At 35.6% G+C, this 21,993-nt stretch overlaps 1 protein-coding gene across 5 annotated transcripts in view; it reads left to right on the top strand.

Moving 5' to 3' along the window:
- GPD2 (glycerol-3-phosphate dehydrogenase 2) overlaps nt 1-19,719 on the top strand; it is a 154,204-nt gene extending 134,485 nt beyond the window's left edge. For all 5 annotated transcript variants that reach the window (XM_017887037.1, XM_017887036.1, XM_017887038.1 and 2 more), the window contains exons 10-17: nt 2,293-2,427; nt 2,824-2,999; nt 3,548-3,679; nt 4,600-4,758; nt 12,315-12,427; nt 12,517-12,595; nt 13,103-13,201; nt 16,192-19,719. In XM_017887037.1, the coding sequence (XP_017742526.1) occupies nt 2,293-2,427; nt 2,824-2,999; nt 3,548-3,679; nt 4,600-4,758; nt 12,315-12,427; nt 12,517-12,595; nt 13,103-13,201; nt 16,192-16,317 (1,019 nt within the window). In that variant the 3' untranslated portion in view covers nt 16,318-19,719. The remainder of the gene's footprint in view (nt 1-2,292; nt 2,428-2,823; nt 3,000-3,547; nt 3,680-4,599; nt 4,759-12,314; nt 12,428-12,516; nt 12,596-13,102; nt 13,202-16,191) is intronic.
- Nucleotides 19,720-21,993: the final 2,274 nt, after the last annotated feature.

The raw sequence follows: 21,993 nt of genomic DNA, 5'->3' as shown, positions 1-21,993 counted from the left end.
CATGTTGCATGTGTCAGAATTTTCTTCCTTTTTAAGGCTAGATAATAGTTTGTTGTAAGTGTATGTTACATTTTGTTTATTCATCCGTTGATGGACACTTGGTTTGCTTCCACCTTTTGGCTATTGTTAATAATGATATGAACAAGGTTGTGAAACTTTTCTCTGCTCCATTTCTTTGGAGTAAGTACCCAGAAGTGTAATTGCTAGATCTTACGGTAATTCCAAATGTTTAATTTTTGAGGAATTGCCATACATTTTTGATAGTAGCTGCAACATTTTACCTTCTAACCAGCAGTGTACAAGGGGTTCAGTTTCTCCACGTCTTCACCAGTATTTGTTATTTTCTGTTTTGTTTTGTTTTTGTTCGATAATATCCATTTTAATGGGTGTGAAGTGGTATCTCATTGTGGTTTTCATTTGCATTTCCCAAATCATTAGTGATATTTAGTATCTTTTAATGTGCTCATTGGACATTTGTATATCTTTTTTGGAGAAATATTTATTAAAGTACATTTTTCGTTTTTTAATTCAAGTTGTTTGCTTTTTGTTGCATTTTAGGGATTTCTCATATGTTCCGCATATATGATATGTTCTTATCAGTATATGATTTGCAGATGTTTATTCTATGAGGTACCTATTCATTCTGTTAATAGTCTCTTTTTAATATTGATGAAGTGTGTTTTATCTGTTGTTTTCTTTTGTTGCCTGTGCTTTTGATGTCACATTCAAGAATTGTTGACAAATCTAGTGTCATAAAGCTCTTCTTATATGTTTTCTTCTGAGTTTTATAGTTTTAGCTCTTAGTTTAGGTCTTTGATGCATTATGAGTTAATTTTTGTGTATGATATAAGGTAAGGGTCCACCTTCATTCTTTCACATGTGGAGATCAAGTTTTCCCATTATCTTGAAGTTTTCGAGACTATATACAGTCAATTTTTTATCAACATGGGTAATGGCTGGGAGTATAATGAAGAAGGAGGGCACGCATGACCCCAAGTCCCAGTTGAAGCAAAATTATACTCATGTTTCTGTTATCCACTGATGGATTAGATGATTTATCACAATAAATGCAGCAGGACCAGGTAGGCATTCATTTCCCGGTAGTCTATATCATTAGGCAACTTTCGGTCGCGTGCCCATGGTCAGCTGCCATAGCTAAGCCATTCCTGAAGCTGGTCTACATGAAGAAGGGCAGATTCTGAAAATTCTGCCCTTGGGTCTTGCCCTTGTACCTGAAAGACCAGAACCATAGCTCACCTTCTCTCTTTAGTCATTTTTAGGTTAGTAATGAGTGCTGTTCAACAGCTGTCTAATTCTAATAATAAACTTAATCAGCCTGGATATAGTTGGGCATTGTATTTTGACAGAGATAGTAAAGATATTTTCATGGCATCTTGAGTATTGAAAGAACTTCCATACAATATAACTCAAGTATAATGTACCTACTGGGAGAAGCCAGTACACCTGTTTCTGAGTCAGTGCTAAAGATAATGGGAAGAAAAAAGGCAGAGTATGGAAGTTGTCAGAAGTTGAGAGATAGTACAATTTAAGAGGTAAGAATATGGACCTTAAGCTCAGAAAGAAGAAGGTTCTGATGCTTTTTTTTTTTTTCCCCATATATAAGATATTTGCCTTGGCCAGGTTTGTTGCCCAACTTGGTTTGTTAAATGTTTGCGTTCATCTGTTTTCTGATCTGTATGGTGAAAATAATAATAACCAGTGCTATTGGGCTTTGTGAGATTAAATGAGATGTCTATGTCAAGTGCTTTGCACAGTGGTAGGCCTGCTGTAAACACTCAGAAAGAGGATGGTTTTGATGAGGGGAGAAAATATAATATCCTGTTACAGGTTTGTTTAATTTGATAAGGATCTTTGTTTTCCCTGAGAAGAGACAGGAAGATGTATTCTAGAAGGAAATTTAACAATTCATGCATCTTTAGGATTGGTTTTGATTGTTTCTGCTTTTTTTTTCTTTCTTGCTTTTCTAACTGCTCCAGGTTGCTTCAGCTGGAAGGTTGCTAACATTTGCCTCTTTTGCTTCCTCTGTGGTATCAATGTCAGTGATTTCCAAAGTTCTTTACTTTTTCATGGAAATTATCTTTGTAACAGAATAATTCTTTATGAGTTTTTCTTGCACCTATCCACAAACTTAGTTCTCATCTTTATGTTTTCTCTCCTTTTAAAGTGTACATATGTGTATTCCTGTCACTGAACTCTTTTATTGACTATTTAATATTTTTGTCGAAATATTTTTGAGCAATGTTCATAATGCTTGGCATTGATTCCTACCAGTGAGAAGAGGGGACGTCCTGGCAGCATGGAGTGGTATCCGTCCTCTTGTTACAGACCCCAAATCTGCAGATACCCAGTCTATCTCCCGAAATCATGTTGTTGATATCAGTGAGAGTGGCCTTATTACTATAGCAGGTATGAGATACTACCTTGTTATTTTCTTTTTTTTTTTTTTTGTTATAGGGACAGGGTCTCACCATGATGCCCAGGAGGGTCTTGAACTCCTGGGCTAAGGTGATTCTCCCACCTCAGCCTCCCAAAGTGTTGGGATAACAGGCATGAGTCACTACACCTGACTTTTTGTCTTGTAATTTGGATGTGCTTTAGATACAAGTTTGACAAATTGTCCTGCCAGAATCTCTTTTAACTTTATTGAACAAGCCTTTTTTTTTATTCTGAGTAAAGTTTTACACAATCCCATGTTTGTTACAAACAACAGGAAAATTTTGTTATTGATAAGTTGATAAATGGTTAATTATAAGAAAAATGAGGGGTGGCAACCTAATGAATTGTCTGTCAATTTCTTTGTAGGTGGAAAGTGGACAACTTACCGGTCTATGGCAGAAGATACCATAAATGCTGCTATCAAAACTCATGATTTAAAAGCAGGACCAAGTAGAACAGTTGGGCTTTTCCTTCAAGGGGGTAAAGATTGGAGCCCCACACTCTACATTAGGCTTGTCCAGGATTATGGACTTGAAAGTGAGGTGAGTGTGCATTGCCACATCATCTTACTCTTTACTTAATCTCTCACTGTTGCCAGTAACAGAACTGGCAGCAATCAGGTCTCCCTGATTGACATTTCCTTTTGCTGAATACATTTCTGCCAGTCTACTGTGGAAGGAAAAAAAGATGATCTCAGTTTGCTTTACTTGCCCAACAAGCAATGTACACTTTATGAAATGTATTTTATTAAAACATGTAGTTTATTTGGTTTGTTTCTAGTGTATAGGACATCCCAAATTCTGTCTCAGGCACGAAGAAGGCTGTTCTTCCGAAGTGATATCAGGAGCAAAATGAGGCTGAAGCTTCATCGGTCATTGATACAGTGATGCATGTGTAAGAGAGTTAGTGCTGGCCTAAGCATTCGAAGCCCAAGTGGTTTCCTCCCACAAAATCAAAATCTAATACTCTCTGAGAGCTATTAGTTACAGGCTGTAAGAAAACTGACAAGATAAGCATGTGTGCTTTTTGCTTTATGCCTAGAAGGTATTGATATTCAAAGTGCCTGCCTAACGCAGCTTTATTTCTCTAGGTGGCACAGCATCTTGCCGCCACCTATGGTGATAAGGCCTTTGAGGTGGCCAAAATGGCAAGTGTGACTGGCAAAAGGTGGCCTATTGTTGGAGTACGTCTTGTGTCAGAATTTCCATATATTGAAGCAGAGGTATGTGAATGATCACATAGGAATTTCAAGTCTGCCATGGGATACCATTTATCTGTTCATTCGTCATCTTCTTTGAAAATTATATGTAGCTGAGTTTTAATGCACATGTGTCAGCTAAAACCATGACTACTATGTCTTTTCAATACAGATCCTTTTATTTATAAAATTTTAATCTTAATTCTGAAGTGATATTGATAGTGGTAATAATAACAATATAAAATATAGATTTCTTTTTTTTCCATCAAACTTTCTCTAAACATGTTAATTCACAGTTGTCCCTTTTGTGCATTTGCAGCTCTTTAAGTTTGTACCACTCATGTCCTACCTACATATCTTGTGACAGTTTCTCAAAGATTTAGGTCTTATTTCCCATCAAGCTTTCTAGTTTTGTGAAATCAGAGACCAGGCTTTGTATTTATTTGTAATTCACTGTGCCTTAAAATATCGATGTCCAGTGAACATTTACTTCTTGATTGAATTCAGGGTTCCTATATTCTGGTTACTCTAAGACAAAAAACTATACAGACTAAAGAGATGAGATCATAACTTTTTGACACTCGTCCTTTTCCTAGTCAGCTATGTAAATTAAAATCCACATTATGTATAAGCATAGAGAGGTAAGTGATGACTGTGGATGGTTAATGAGAAGTGATGCAATTTACATGTTTATGCCAGGTTCTATTCAGGAAAAAGGTATCAACTCTTGTCCAATTTTTGCCATTTTCCAAACCTCCTTTGGCAGGCAGATGGAAAACTTGTGTGGTGCCACTATTTGTCTCATGCCTGCTGGAGGACCAGAGAGTATAAAGAAAAATGTTACCTTTCTGAAGCACACATTTATTATTTTTTTAAGTGAAACTTTATTTCTCATTTTCTAAAGAAGGGTGTCAACTAATAATTTTTCTTTAATTCAAACTCAGGTGAAATATGGGATTAAAGAGTATGCCTGCACTGCTGTGGATATGATTTCACGTCGTACTCGCCTGGCCTTTCTAAATGTCCAGGCAGCAGAGGAAGCCCTACCCAGGATTGTTGAACTGATGGGCAGGGAACTGAATTGGGATGATTATAAGAAGCAGGTATCATATACAAGTCTTTAAAACCACAATTCCTATTGTAAACGTGGAATGGCTTGATTTGTTAGTAGAAGCTAGCATAGTTTTTGATGATAACCTTAGATTTCTTACCAGTTTTTCTGTGTGTGTGTTTAATATTGATAGGCCTTAGGAAAATGGAAAGATATTCTTGTACCAAAATTTAGTTGTTTATGGAAAATCTTTTGTAGAAAATGCTCATAAATTTGTGGTCATAATTCCTGAAAAAGAAAGATAATAATGATTGTAGTATGGAACCTTTTCTAGTTTTCATTGAAAACACTCTTGGAACATAATCAGTGAAAGGCACACTCCTGCTAGTGTGCCTTTTGTAAGAAATGTGATTTTTCTGCCTGAGCACTAAATGCTTATCATTTGTGTTATTTGAGATTTTATATTTATATTCCAAATTTTAAAAGCCGGTGATGCTCAGATGCATAGACACACACACACACATGCATATACACGGACACAAACATACATACAGGGTTAGGCTAAGTAGATCTTTATGTTTTTTTAATTAGCCCAAACTATTTTAATATGCAGAGGGTAATGAATCATTTTTATATATTCATAAAATACTTCCTGTATTCATTGGGTTCTGTTCCTCTCCCTCAGGATCTCTTGAATCCATTTCATTTAGGCACTTTTGCCACCACTTTGCTGCATTAGCTCTGGTCAATCAGTAACCTCCATGTTACTCAATAAATTTGTTAACTTTCAGTCCTTGTTTTACGTGGCTAATTAGCAGCATTTGGCACAATTGATTCCCCCCTCCTTCTTTTGAACAATATTTTGCTTTCTGGAACACCACCTCTTGTGGATCTCCGCTTACCTCCCCAAAACTACTACTTCTATAGACTTTTTCATGTCATAAATAGCTATCCTTCAGTTACTCAAGCCTAAACATTAGTATCATACATTATGCATTCTCTTACACCCTACCTAAATCCATCAGCAAATCATACCATATTTATGTTTAAATAACAGTTTGAATTCAACCCTTTCATTTAAAAAATTATTTTATTTTTAAATTTTTTTAACAAACACTTGTGTTGAAGTGAATTCAACCATTTCTTAACACAGCACATCCAACTGCCATCACCCTGATTCAGGTTACCGGTGTCTGTTACATGGATTACCGCAATAGCTTCCCTCCCCTAAACTGGTGTCTCTTTAACAGCTTCAGAGTTCAGTTTATTAATACAAATCCTGATCATTGGATATGTCAATGTGAAATTCAAAGGGAAGGCTTGGGCTAGAGATATAAATTTGAGTTGATATTTAAGCCATCAGACTGGGTGAGATTATATAGGGAGTTAATGTAGTCAAATAACGAAAATAGTCCAAAGGCCAAGCACTGGAGCATACCAAAGTTTAGAAGCATGGGATATAAGGAAGAATCCAGGAAAAAGGGAAAATAATAGCTAATGAGGCTAGAGGAGGTGTAAGAAGATGCAAGAGGGAGTTTTGGTAAGAAAGTATATCTTAGTTCATTTGGGCTGCTATAACAGAAATACCATAGACTGGGTGGCTTACAACGAACATTTATTTCTCATGGTTCTAGAGGCTGGGAAGTCCCAGATCAAGGCATCAGCAGATTTGGGATCTGGTGGGGGCCTGTGTCCTAGTTTATAGACTGACATTGTATTGCTGTGTTCTCCCATGGCATGAGTGAATGAACATTATTGGGCATCTATGATACATGCTGACAGTGCAAGGAAAGCATTGGTCACATGGTCTGTTTTTAAAGTATTCTCATTCTGGTATAGATTTCCAAAGATGGTTACATATCAGAGTCACCTGGGAAATGTGGGAGAAAAGGGTTTGATTTTAGGAGTTTCTTAATCCTGATCATGCCTCTGACAGGGATAAAATTTACCCCCATTTTATAGCTGAGAAAACAGGTTCACAGAGTTAAGACTCTTTTCAGAGTTTATACCAACAGTCAATTGTAGAGCAGGGATTGAAACCAGGTATTCTGATCCTAGAGCATAAGCTTTCTCCATCCTGTCTTGCTGAGTCTGCATTAGCTGTACTGGTTTATAGCTATTGAAGTCTTGAGCTTTAGTTTGATTAGCTAAAGCTTTGTACAGAGGCAGCACAGGAATGAAACTTACTCCTGTGCTTCTGTCAGTCCTTTTACCATATAAAAGGATTGGGGATGATGTGTTCTTCCAAAAATTATGGTTGGAATGATTTGAATATGCAGGAACATATTTTATGCTAGGAATTCAGGCTGTAGGAGGTAGGAAGGAGGAAGAAAATTCTGTAAACTGGTTGTGTTTGGCCCTACCAAGGAAGCTAGATTTAACTTCAGTTCATATTTTATGAACAGATTTATGTGCTCAGAAATATTCTCCCATCCCCCTTAACAAAGTAACATAAATAAAGATCTAAAGCTACTACTCAGTATCTGAGATGTAGGAGTATTAATGAGAGCTATGGACAGTCCAGAGAGAACAAGGAGGGGGGGAAAAAGAATTAAAAGGTTAGAAAGTTAGACTTCTGAGAAAAGGTTAAAAGCATTGGGATTATTTAACCTGCAAAAGTGAAAGAGGAACAAGGTGATAAATAACTCTCTGTAGATAAATTGTGCTTGTTTTTACCAGTCAATACTTAATGAGTGACTTGTATACTGAACATTGCACCAAATATTTTAGGAGAATACTAAATAGCTCATAGTTTTAAGATCTTAAAATCTAATTGGGTTGTTATATAACACATGTACAGCTCTGACATTTATGCATATTTTCCAAAATTTGGAGAAATATGTTGAGAAACTGTTACTCAAGACCAAAATCCAACCAACTTGGAAGAACTGATTAAGGAAGAAGGCAATGTCTCGGGGAGTTGGGGATTGTTAGAAGAGTTGGCACAAACATTTAGAGAAAAAAAAATTGCCAAATGGTGTTATGCAGGGTACAAATTAATATACATGAAAAGATGACTAAATGGTCAAACAAAAGAGTGTGAGAAATTCTGAGTTAAACAAATAAAACCACTTCCTTTAGTGCAATTGCAATTAGAACCTTTAGAATGGTTATGTATGTTTTCAGTTTCCAAAAAGGAACTTATTTGGAGACAGACCCAACTCTCACTTTTTGGTAGAACTGGGTAGGAAGGGGGCTAGTACTTAGAACATATTTTGGGAAATGCTGCCCTATACGATTTGATAAAGTGGATTTTATCATGTTCAGACAAAAGATCCATTTTTCATTCAGAGACTATAAAGAGAAGACATTTAAGTAGACTGAGAGTCTCACAAAAATACAGTTTTTTTCAAAATTGATTCCAATGAGGAGGAAAAAGGGGAGGCATGTGAAGACTTTGAGTGACTGATTAAAGCAAACTGATAAATACCAAATGTAAAACAGATAGAAACCAAGTGCTCAAAAATGAAAGCAGTGATATCAGGAATAATGTGGATGTATATGAGTAGTGTCAGGTGTTGTTTGAGTGTTGGGGAAAAAATACTCAGGGCACCAAATGTAATGTTTAAAAATTGAAGAAAAAAAACAAAAGCAAGTAAGACCTAATTTAGCTCATTGCTTAAGGTGACAGGCATCAATCATATTCTTCAGTGCTGGAGAGTAAGGAGAACTATTCAATTTATAATTTACTATCAATATATTTTCCTTCTCTCTCCCTATTTTATGTGTGAAAAGAGCAAAATATAAATGTTGGTAAGAACGAATAGATATTGAAATAGGAGGCTACTCTGAGTGAGTTTTATGCCAGTCCAGAAAAATTACCTTAGAGTACTCAGAGAATTTGCAGTTAAGATTCTCTTGCTTGGGATCAGCTTACTGTTCAACTTTAAAATACTGTAGGAAATAGGAGTGGAACCAGAAGACAGAATGGGCAAATGTAATACCAAATTTCAAAACGAGAGGAAAGAAAATATAGTTTGCAACGTAGAAACTAATGGTCTTGGCATTGATCTTGCATGGTTTTCTAGATTGTGACATTTTAAGGTTTTTTTTTTTTTTTTTTTTTTAATCAGCACTTATCAAGAAATAGTGATCACAGAAGCTAGTAAGGAATCACTTAGGCAAAATGGCAAAATCATTTCAGATATCTCCCCCCCCCTTTTTTTTTTTGAGACAAGGTCTTGCTATGTTGCCCAGGCTGGAGTACAGCGATGTGATCATGGCTCAGTACAGCCTCAAACTCCCAGGCTCAGGTGATTCTCCCACCTCAGCCTCCCAAGTACCTGGGACTACAGGCATGCACCACCATGCCCAACTAACTTTAAAAATATTTTTTATAGATACAGGGTTTTGCCATGCTGTCCAGGCTGGTCTCAGACTCCTGGGCTCATGTGATCCACCTGCTTCAGCCTCCCAAAGTGCTGGGATCATAGGCATGAGCCACCACACACGGTCCTCATTTCCTTTATAGATAGAGCAAGCAGATGGCTAGATTAGGGAATTTTGATTCTATAAAGCATTTTAGAAAGCCCCATATGATATCTGTAAAATTGGTAGATTTATAACCAGTTAAATGACAGTGTTGGCCTCAAAAGAGGTCTCTGGTAGTAAGTCATAAGCACCTTGTCCTAGATCTTGACCTAGTCTACCTTGATTCAAATGGTTAAATTACAGTGTTGATGGCATGCATCTTTGATGTACCAATAACAAGATACCAGAGGGAGAGTGAATGTTTGATGATGGATTGAAACAATGGATGAAATTTCATTAGATATAATTTAATAGAGATAAATGGCAAACCTTACATTAGGTAGGAAAACAACTCCATCCATTCAAGATAGATTTGACAAGGCTTAACAATAGCACATGTGAAAAAGAAATATGGTTTTAGTTAACTGTGAATGCATAGCCGTTAACAGTGGACCATGGCTGCCCCCAAATCCAATTGCAATCTTAAGCTGCATTAATAGAAATCATATATCTAGATTGATGATGCTGATAGTTACTCCCTTCTAGGTACTTGCCAGATCTCTGTTGCAGTGTTGTATTTTGTTCTGATAATTGTATTATATGACAAACCGGTTGTGGTCTGGAAGAAATTATACAACATGGTCTAGGGATTTGAAATAATGTTTTATATAGTAGTTCTAGACTAAAAGAAAACTCTAAGGAGGAAAGCACATGATACTATCTTTAAATACTTATTAAACTGTGATACAGAAAAAAAAAAAAACATTAGGTTTGTTCTACTGTGGGAAAGATTTGTTAATCCCCCCAAAACTGGAAGAATTTCAAGGAGGTGGATTTAATCTCACTGCAAAACCTTCTAATAATTGGAAGCAACTTTCAGCAGTATTAAGTTACCTCCCCAACGCTAGAGTTGTTTAGACAAAGGCTTTGTTCTTCCATTTTTGGAATGTTATAAAGGAAATGTGGGGTAAGGGAAGTACATTGAGTACCATTTATGAAAAAATATCTTCCCGCTTTGAAATTCCATAATTCCTTGCTTGATGGAGTATAGATAAATTACATACACAACGAAGGGCCATAAATCGAGAAAGAAATTGTTTTTGCAGGGAAGCAGCAGAGGTGGCATTTCCAAGGAGATGAATTTTGAACAAGTTGTGTAGAAAGTGCTGGGTAAAAGCAGTGGAACAGCAAAATAATTTTATTTATGAAAACTGGGTGGATTTTCTTATGAAAAATCTGCCAGCAAAAAATGCCCTTGGAGATGGAGACTTCACAGACAAGTTTTGTGTATGAGATACGCATGTACACAAACACACACACATTTTAAATTTATTTTTTTAAGCTGAGAGAATTATTTCACGTTGATAATTTTCTATTTTGTTACTTAAGAACATGAAGGAAGAATATTTCTAGTATTTATTTCCTAAGACAAAGGAAAGCAGGAAAGGAATCATGTCAGATAAAACAACTGATGGCTGGGCACAGTGCTTCATGCCTGTAATCCCAGCACTTTGGGAAGCTGAGGCAGGAGAATCACTTGAGCCCAGTAGTTCAAGACCAACTTAGGCAACATACGGAGACCCCACCTCTACAAATAATAATAGTAATAAAAAATTAGCCAGGCATGGTGGCATGTGCCTGTAATCCCAGCCACTTGGGAGGCTGAAGTGGGAGGATTGAGCCTGCAAGGTAGAGGCTGCAGTGAGCCATGATTGTGCTCCTACACTCCAGTCTGGGCAACTGAGCAAGACACTGTCCCAGAAAAAAAGTTTATTTCCTCAAGAAAAATCAGTAAGGGGTGTTATCACCAACATAACCAAACACATATAAACACATTTCATGCAAGTGTATGTGTCCTTGTTTCATTTTCTTCATTTCACTTCACACTGGCACTGTTCTTCAAACCAGAATTTGGGAACCATTGAGTTCACAAGATCCTTTGATAGGAAGTTGGGGAATTTAAGACTTGTTCTAGGTTATACTCAGTAACAGTCAATTTCAAACTCTGAGTGGTTCATCGCAGCAAGCATTTCTTTTTCCCTCACATTACATGAAGGCTGCATGTTAGTTGCTGTGACTCTTCTCTGCATTCTAGATTGGTTTCAGATCTCATCTGAGATGTGCCCTTCTTATGGCACAGGAGTAAGAGAGGCTAAGCAAACCTATAAAGTTACCATGAAAGCTTTTACTCAAAAGTGGCATATATCATACCTATTCATGTTCCACTGGCCAATAAGTCACATGTCCAGTTCACATCAATACAGTTGAGAAGTGTATGTGTGGTGGAGAAGTGTGTGTGTGTGTGTGTAACATAACAAGTATATGAGGAAAGAGATTTGTGAACAATATACGCTACAATGAAGTCATTTCGGAAGTTTTTAGATGGGAGAGTGACGTGATGAAAACTAAGAAAGACAATATTTGCAGCAGCAGTTAGTATTAATTGACACTGGGGACATTGAAAACAGGAAGAATAACTTGAGGATAGCTCATTTCTTCTCATGACTCTGTAACTTCACCTAAGTATCAGAATCTCAGTGGCAAAATCTCAGCACAGCTAATCTCATGAAATATACCTTTGTACTTCATGTCACATTATAGTGACAAATCCAAGATAACTTCACCTTTAATTACTTTCTTTGTCACTGAACTACAAGAATTTGATCCTGTAGATTTTGCTGGTCAATTTCTGTGTAAGAATATTCAGCAGTAAAAAGAAACAAAATATTAAAACATGCAGCAACACGAATGAATCTCAGAATTATTATCCTATGTGAAAGCAGTCAAACAAAAGACTACGTACTATATGAAACCTTTTATAAGAAATTCCAAAAAGGCAAACTCTGGTGACAAGAAGGCAGTCAGTGTTTGCCTGTGTCAAGAGATCATGGGAATGGATCAGCTGCAAATGGACATGAGGAAAGTTTTAGAGTGATGGAGATGCTGTAGATCTTAATCATGGTAACGGGTACAATTTATTCAACATAAATTATACTTCAATCAAACTGGAAGAAATAAAAAAATTGTGCTGGTTAGGTGAGTGGGGATCAACTTCATTTTATGAAGATCAACAGTAAAGGAAAAAAAATCAGTAATTCTTTCCACATATCTTGAACTTTGTGTGTATCTCTGTTTTAGGAACAACTTGAAACAGCCAGGAAGTTTCTATATTATGAAATGGGCTATAAATCTCGATCAGAACAGTTAACGGATCGCTCTGAAATTAGCCTACTGCCTTCAGACATTGATAGGTACTTACAATAAGTATCTATCTTTTTCTCTTTTTTTTTTTTTTGGCCTATGTAAGTATATGTTTCCATTATTTAATCTTGTGTTCCAGGTATAAGAAGAGATTTCATAAGTTTGATGCAGACCAAAAAGGCTTTATTACCATTGTTGATGTTCAGCGTGTATTAGAGGTAATTTTCTTTGGTTCGATGTCAGCCTCTGATACTAGAAGAATGTAAAGATATTAGATGTTTTTCTCATCTAGTGTTTTCTACAAGTAATATTTTTATTATAATGTTTAAAAGATTAGTAATGTTAGTAAAAGCATATGCATAATTTTTTTTCTTTTTGTTTTGAGACAGAGTCTCACCCTGTTGCCCAGGCTGGAGTGCAGTGTTGCACGATCTCAGCTCACTGTAACCTCCTCTTCCTGGGTTCAAGTGGTTCTCCTGCCTCAGCCTCCAGAGTAGCTGGGACTACAAGTGCGTGCCACCATGCCTGGCTAATTTTTAAAATACTTTTTGCAGAGATGGGGTTTCACCATGTTGGCCAGGCTGGTCTCGAACTCCTGACCTCAACTGATCTGCCTGCCTTGGCCTCCCAAAGTGCTGGGATTACAGGTGTGAGCCACCTTGCCCAGCCAAAGCATATGCATAATTTTTAATCAAACTATCATTCTGTGCTTTTCTTTTACTTAGAGTATCAATGTCCAGATGGATGAAAATACACTCCATGAAATTCTAAATGAAGTCGATTTGAATAAAAATGGACAGGTTGAACTCAATGAATTTTTGCAGGTAAGTTGTGGTGAAAGGAAACAAGGATATTTGCTTTTATCTTTTGTTTGTTACGATTGTAAACGCCTGTTCAGGAATGGATATTTAAGTCCACACAATTGTCAGATTATTCTGAAGAAGAAAGCTTGAAGCCAGCAGAGGTTGATATGTCTGCCCTCAAGTGTAAGGCTATACTGTGGTGCATGTTCTTTTCCTTTTATTGTATAAGAAACATTCCGTTATGTTGGGCAATTTAGATTAAATCCGTGTTATTTATCATAAAGGGTTGAATATGAAGCATGCTTTTTAAAGACATACGCCGTGGTGTATCACTGCTGGACCTTTTTCTTTTACTTACTTTTTCTTTTCCTCTACTTCATAAGAGGCAACACAAGATTTCTAGTCTTTTATTTTTTAAAAGTATGGTTCCATTCACTAATGAATCATATTCATTTGAGAAGTTAGTGATTCGATTCTGGCATTATAAAGAACTAGAAAAACATAAGGAAGGAAACTTGTACTTTGGGGTCAGGACCATATAATTTAAGTATTTCCATTTCCAATTGTTAATTCATTCAAGGCTCTGTTGTTTCATCTTTGTAGTCATGCAGGAAATAAATTTTGTTACTTTAACTTCAAACTGGATGCTACATATTGTTTCTTAAAAGAAATTTCAACAAACCCATACATTATTTCTAGCTGTCCATATGACTCTGATCATATGAAGAATGTATTGGGTTTCCAAGCAGCTAGGTTTTTTTTTTGTAGTGCTTCTTGGGCAGGTATTTCAAATGAATGCCAGGTCTTGCTTGCACCATGGCAATGATGAATGCTGAACATGAAATAAATTAATGCTGGGGATTTTGGTCAATGTCAGCCCTTTCTTCACTGTGTCAAGTTAAACAAACAAGATCAAGGCAAAGGAAATGGTAATTGTCTCTCTGGAGATGAGCTGCAGATAAGAGCATTGTTGAATCTAAATGCAGAAAATTTTCACAGGTTGTGTCCAGCATTACAAAAAAGAATGTTTGGTTCTTTAGCTTACTGTTTAACTAAATACACATTTTAAATTGAAATTAAAATTTATGCTTGGGAATTAAAGTACCATTTAATGCATTTTTTGTGTAGTTTTTCCGGAGAATATTTTATTGTTGCCCTCACAATGTTAGAAAACTTTTCTTCAAAGAAATGGCCTGTGCTTCATTTCATATGTGTTGTAAATAAACCGCAGAATTTAGGGTTGAAAGACATGGCGCTTTAGAAACAATAAGAATCTGATTTTATGAATATGCTATGTGGTTTATGTTTTAAGTAATTTCCTTGAATGCGGTTGAGTTAAAAGCAGGAGATAATTTAAACTATCTGCAGGTTTTCTTGTAGAGGTTTTTTTTTTTTAAATAATTGAATATTTTTTGTCCAATTCCAAATGGAAGGGACTATTCTTGCTTCTACTAAGAACAAATACACAGTATAATTTTCAACTTTAAAATGCTGACCATATTCCTCATGAAATATATTCACATCCAAATGTTATTTTTTTCTTATAATATGGTTTCTAGATACATGTAGTGTTTAAAGAAAACTTTGAGTTTTTAGAAGTTGGCACATCATATACTGTCTATGGCTTAGAAAACCTCTAGCTTTGTCAGTTGTGTTAGCTCTGATAAACTTCGCAGGTCTTCCTGGAATCAGAGACAAAGCAATAAACAATAAATTGTTCTGTCTTTAGATGTCAGCATTCTTTATATTACACCATTCCTCAGATGTAAAGTATATTTGGAGGGTTTTTTGAGTTTTTTTTTTTTTAACATTTTGCTCTTCTGCAGACTAAGAGCCCATGTTTATTCCATTAAATATATTTTTTGAATATAGATATGATTTTTAATGATCTTCACAGAATGATTGGATCACTATAGATATCTCGTGGTTATATGACTTTATTTCTAAGTCTGGGTTTTAATGACACTTTTGCATGTAGGAGTCCATCTCTAATAAGCAATAGCTTGTGAAACAGCTTTTAATAAGGTCATGAAATTCTGATCCAGCCACTTAGCAGATGCCTCTGACTCTTATTCAGAGCTCTTTTTAAGCAACGTGTATCTATAGGCTAAAAGCTATAAGCCTAAAATTATTTTGAGAATTTACATATATACATACATAGATACATCATCTATATATAATGTGTGTGTGTATATATATAATGTGTGTATATATATATGTGTGCATGTGTGTATATATATATATGACGAATAGCTAAATCTTTTAAAAATAAATAAAAAAGATTAGGGAAGTAAGATCAAGAAAAGCAAATAGTTGAAACCACATCAAACTTGAAAAGGAAAAAAATCCCTATGCTCATAATTGCAAAGTGCCTTCCAGATTAAAGGCCTTTGCCCGCTGCCTGCATGTAATTTCAAGACTAATTCTGATTTTATCCATTGGATAAAAATGAATTAGCTAAAATCTGGGCTGTGGAGTGCTTTTAATTCTTAAGGTAGATCTCTGGGTCCATTTTCAAGGAATTAAATGTAAATTACGTTAAAAAGTCTTTAAGGAATTTGGATTTAGGGGACTTGAAGTTGTCAAGTACAGTAACATTCAAAAAAAGGGTAGATAAATATAGGTCATGGTTTGTCTTTGTTCAATCCCTGAGATTCCTTTTTAAGATTTTAAATGGAATTAAAGATCCAATATTTGAAGTTGCTAAAAAATAAAAGAAAAGTGCCTTGAGCACATTAAAAGACAAAAAGATGCATTAAGATTTGCTTTTAGAGGCAGGCTGATTTACTAGATGGATGTACTTTTTGCAGCACTGGTGAAATACCTGCCTCTTCCCCTCTTTTGGAAATGTTTAAAAATTAGACTTTTCTTTTCTGAGCTGTAGTACTTGTTAAGGTTTTTGATGGAGCACTTGATTACCTCTGTCTGCTGCAGTGCTAACGATTATAATGCCATGAAGAAGAGAGTAAGCTGGCCTGCGTTCTGAATCTGTTGCATATTTTCTCTTTAAGCTGATGAGTGCTATTCAAAAAGGAAGGGTATCTGGAAGCCGGCTTGCTATACTAATGAAAACTGCAGAAGAGAACCTCGACAGAAGAGTTCCAATTCCAGTGGACCGTAGTTGTGGAGGATTGTGAGTCTGGGCAGTAAATCCACAGCCAACAAACATAGGAATGACAAATCACCATGTAACAACCAGAGATGACTGAAACCACCCTAAAATAATGAATGTGGATAGCTGCCTTTTTTAACACTAGAAAACATTCCAAAACTTTAGGGTGTTGATGTATTTGCCAGCTTTATTTGCTGTACTTTATTTGTATTTGCCATTCAGTCTAGCTTTTAAGTGTATTTTATTCTTTTTCTCATTTTCAATGCACATTAGTTTTGCATCTGTTTTGTGACCTGTTAGATGTGACACATTCACTGTTTGTTTATTCCTTTATTCTAAATGAGTTCTAAAAACAGAATATTTGGGCAAAAATTGAAAAAAGCTGGAGAAATTTTGTGACATGCATATAGACAGCTTATGTTATTAAAAAGAATTACCTATTGAAATGATAGTGTTTCTGGAGATTTCTCAGCTGCATCTTCCTCCAGCTTGTCCTACCTTCCTCATGCAAACACTATTCCACATTTTTATATTTAGAGCATGACTGGCTAACTGGAGAGGGAAGGAAAAGTTTAGATCTGGTTACAGGAGCAAGTCTCAAAGAGAAACTCTGAAAGCTTCCAGAATCACAGGTATAAGATAAGGATAGCATTGACATTTGCTGGGAGTTACAGTGATAGTTTCGTCTCAGCAGTTCATTTTTTTCTTCAGTCACTGCTGGTTTTCTTTGATTATTATAGTTGCCAGGAAGATCCTTGCTCTTCTTACTTTAAACCCAGCATTTAAGTGGCAATTTGGATGTAATGGAATGAGACCAAATTTATCTAATTATTACAGTAGTAATACATTTAAGAGTTAAAATGTGTTTTATATATCCACATATAACAAAAGATTCAATTCCGAAGCCTAAATTTTGAAGCATGTAGTATTGTCAAATCTAGCTTACCATCTTTTTTGGGGGTACTTGCAAACATAGTATAGGAGGATAGAATAGACTTTAGTTAACTTTAATTATAATTATATGTAAAATAAGGCACAAAACCAGTTTCCAAGGTCATCATGGTTGCTTAAAGTCTTTCCCCTTCTGTACACCATGAAACTATTCTTAGTAAACCAAAACAAAATGGAAAATAATCACCACCCCCCATCCTGACACATACACAGAGTCCAAAGCAAAAGTCAGTGTGTATTGAATTTAACAAGTAATGCAGTTTGGGATGCTCTTGCTATATTTTGGTGGCATTTTAACTAGTTATCTGAATATTTATTAATCGTACTTCCTCTTGTAAAGTTAACTACTTACTTTTTTGTTGTTTTTTTAACATCAGATTCTGTATCTAATAGGAGATGTAACACTTCATTTCGCGGCAGGTTTTTATTGCACAGACTTGAAGTCTTAGTTGTTTTTTAAACTGGCACACTTGTGTGCTGTTATTTTTATTTATGTCAATACTGCAGAGTAGCTTTATGCCTTATTCAAGTGGATTCTGAGCCTGTATGTCACAATGTAAACACTGGAGGTTCACTCACCTACGCACTCACCCACCACCTCTGAAACAAACAGAAACTGCAAGGAAAGACAGCATCTTAGCTCATTTTGTTTTTAAATGAAGTTTTAGATGCTTGCCACTTCCTAAGGGAAAACCTAAAACAGAGCAAGTGATGCTCCCAGGTATCACTGTGAACTTTCTTCTTTCAAAGTGTGAATTTTACACTGGCTTTTCATTTTTTTAAAGCAAATGAAAGCTTGTGGCTTTACAACTTAGTGTGTGTTTTCTATCCAGATAACAAATTTCATTGTTTAGAACCCAGTGACACTTAATAGGTAGATGAATTGTCCTTTAAAATATCCCAGATGATATACACAATATGGTACATTTGTGCTCTCTCTCTCTGTTTTTCTCTCTTTCTCTTTCTAGTTAGATCAAGATAACGATGATTTGTACCCTCCCTGATTCCATTACAGTAGGGCCGGGGCAGATCTGTGTTTGTTAAACAGGCCTTGTTTGTGCATGCTTTGCTATGAATGAAGTTCCTTTAAGGACAAAGAAAAGCACACTTTTCTTCTTTTGAGCATCTCTGCTTTTACTTTAAATATGCTGATTTCTAAATCATAGAGTCCTTCACCAATCCCATAGACTCAATCTGGAAATGAACTGATTTCAAGCCGTTACTGTGAACAAAGCACCCCAGCATTTTGTATAAGTTCTTAATTAAACCTGTACAGTTTCTTTACCTGATTTAAGAAAGGGAGACAAGAAATAGGGGGGAATAAGCTTCTTTAAAATTCATTCCAAGCACAAAAGATTTTTTTTCCCTTTGCATATAAACTTGACATCAGTTGATTCTGTTGGGGTCAGGGTGGGTATGCAGGGATTGCCTTTTATTATCAAGTGATTTATTTCAAGAGCCTTTGAGGGGATTCAGGTGAAGGAACCCCCATCTGTGCTGGAGAGTTGGATACTCCTTTAAGTAGCCCCCACCACAGTCATAACAATAATGATAATGCTGGATTATTTGTTAAGCCAAGGTTGTCTGCCTCATATCCATCATGCTGTTTGCAATATTCTTGCTTTCAATCAATTTATACTGAGTGTAACTTTAGGATTTCTGCTATTAAATGCATGCTCTCTGTTCTGCTTCAGTTTCTGGCTTTGCTTTGTCTGTTTCAAAATATGTAGCTTCCTCTTTTGTACAACAAAAAACTCATTCTCACTTTTACTAAATATACTATAAGAGTCATCATTGATGTTATTTTTCTCTTATGTATCTGTAAAGATTTTTGGCATATGAATGTAATATCAAAGTCAATGATGCTATAACTTGCAATGTTTGCATCATGTCAGCCTTTTTTAAGGAGTGAAAAAGCCCTACTATGTTTTTAAAGAATAGCAAGTGTAAGCTCAGTACTAGAGTGGATATACACACTGCATGTTTTCATATGTGGCACTTTTATGTATTGTGTTGGGTTATTGTTCTAGACTGGACTGTTAAATACTATGTTTGAGGCTGGGTTGTCATTTTTATAACTGTCTTGGTGTTTTATGGCCATTATTTATTACTTTTGATATACAGAATGAGCTGCATGCATTTATAGAGCAATAAGAGGATGTATTTAATGTGCCTTGTTTTTAACTGAATAAGAACTGGAAGCATGAATCAATAAAACTGATTAAAATTGTCCATTTGCTAGCATTTTGATGTCACTTGCAGTCAGATAACTTTGATTACTGTTGAAGTTTTAAAAAAGTTTGAAAATATTTTTACAGACTGTATTTTTGATGACACAAAGTGAAATATCTACAGAGATAGATGTAATTTTATAAGACTGCCAGAATTATTTGTATTAATTTGTTGCTGTAGCCTTTAGGGCATGACTTCTATATTTGTGCAATCCTATTCTACAATTACATTCATCCTATTACAACTCAGTTGAATTCTTTTTTCTTTTCCTTTCCTTATTTATTTATTTTTTTTAATCTACCAGAACCTTTCAGCCTAAGCGTTCCCAGGCACACTGATGAATTTTATCATAACTAAAATCAATAGAAATGAATGGGAAAGATTACATAATCCATTTTGATCATCTTACATGTCAAGTTAGTGCAGGGTTGCCAAGTGTTGATAAATGCTCTGACAGAAAAAAATGCTATATATTTTCATTGTCAGTAAATCAGTAAAGCTGTTATCAGTTTTAACACAAATTTTATAATGCCTGTGTTATTTTATAGGGTTTAATTTACACGCATATATGGAGTATATTCTCCATTTCTGGTTTAGAGGTATGTGCTGCCTCCTGGTTCTGCATGCCCAAAGGTATGTGTGAGCTTCTGAAGGTTCTTTGAAATTGTATAGAATACCCCAAAGCAATGGCTCCCAGACAGACTTGGAACAATTAACTGTTTGTTCAGTGCCTGGAAAAAAATACATGGCAGCTTAAAACATTTTTTATTGACCTAGCTTATCAAATCTGATAGTGCTTTAAAATTTTTAAACATACAGTTTATCAAAATATTGCTCAATTGTATACAATTTACGGTCATCAAAAAAATATGATGCTAGCATCAATATTTTACTATCTTTGTCAACATTGTACTGTCCCTGGTGTGAGATTTCACCTGATGACATTTGACTTATGAAGGAAGGAAGCAACAGAAGTTTTAAATTGATCTGGCTCCCTCATAGTGAAACAAATTCTGTATAGGAGGCAGAGATGATGAGCTTTTTGTGCATGTGTTTTGTATTTTAGGTCTCTAATTAGCTGCCCAACTTGTGAAATATTGGCACAGAACATGATATATTTGAGCCTAGATGATACCAGAGGTAGTCCTGTGGGTCCTGGGCTCTTTGCAAAAAGTAATAGGTATCTTTATATTTTGTTAAATACCTGGTCCAGAATAATAAGATTCATGTGATCTAAGCAAAATACTATTTTAGCAGAGTTATCAGGACCATCTTTGTTCTCCACATTTGGTATTTGAATTGCATTGCTCAGCATACCCTACCTTCGGTTCCCTGTTAATTGTATTCACATTGGAGCGCCTTCAAACTAGGAAGGTTAAGGTTTGTATGCTGTAGTCATAGGTAATATATCATGTTTCAGTAGAGGAGGTGGGAGGATTGAGTTTCATAGTACCTACCTTTTTTATTAGTGCATGGCCCAGACTACAACTCGTTCCACCAGCTTCTGAGCCATTCATGCCCATGGTCTGTACCTACAGCAGACATCCCTGCTCTCCTTTTCCAGGTACACTGACTCCAATAGAGCCTAGGTTCAGGTTTTTCAGTTGCTGCTGCTAGCTTTCCTTCATTGTACCAAGCAGTTGGGAGGTGTAAAATACATATATATGTATATGTTTTGGCACTGGTGCCTATAAGATAATAGTTTTAGTTAAGGACAATCTTGAATTGGAGGCAGATCTTTCATAACCACAGAATTTCTTTATTTGTTTTAGTCTTCTATAAAACTAGGTCTAAATTTATTATTTAAATCCAATTTAGGCATATCTGATTTTGCTTTAAAAGCGCTCTTATTGTTTAAGTGATGTAATAAGCTCAATTAACATATCACTATTCTTTAACTTGACCTTAATGCCCTCTTAAACAGAGGTGTCCCTGTCTACTATCTCCTGCCTCCGAAGATTCAAAGTAAATAGTCACTTCTTCCCTTTTAATTTCTTGCTTAGATTTTTCTCACCTTTGCTTCAATATCATTTTTTTGTTTTTCATCCCCATCATTAATTGATTTACAGTTCATTTTCTGCATAGAGTTTTCCTATCCAAGTTAAGAAGCTGTAAATCTTAGATCCATTGAAATGACGGTGAGAGATATTTCATTTTATCCCATGAATCATTTGCCATCCTTATTGCAGACAAATGGCAAAATTATAGTGTACCATGTTTTCATAAATTACTCTGCCGCTCCCCCCGCCACCCGCCCCATTCCCAGTTCATTTCATTATCTGTTTGGAAAGACTATAAGAGTCAGAACCTAGACACTTGCAGTAAACAATTCTGATTTTACAGCAGGCTAATCAAAATTTCATAACATTACAAATTAATTCCTCTGGTACCGTGAAGAATTTAATTCATGTACAAAATATATCATCTATTTTATAAGTCAAAAATAGCTTGATATTAAAGAACATTCTGTGATTTGCTAGTATAGCAAAGGGGAAGAGTGCCAAATTCTTTAAATAAT

Source organism: Rhinopithecus bieti, unplaced genomic scaffold (genome assembly GCF_001698545.2).
Source record: "Rhinopithecus bieti isolate Rb0 unplaced genomic scaffold, ASM169854v2 scaffold_15113, whole genome shotgun sequence".
NCBI classification, from domain to species: domain Eukaryota; kingdom Metazoa; phylum Chordata; class Mammalia; order Primates; family Cercopithecidae; genus Rhinopithecus; species Rhinopithecus bieti.
The sequence above is the reverse complement of the archived record's forward strand: the minus strand, read 5'-3'. Positions and strand labels throughout refer to the sequence as shown.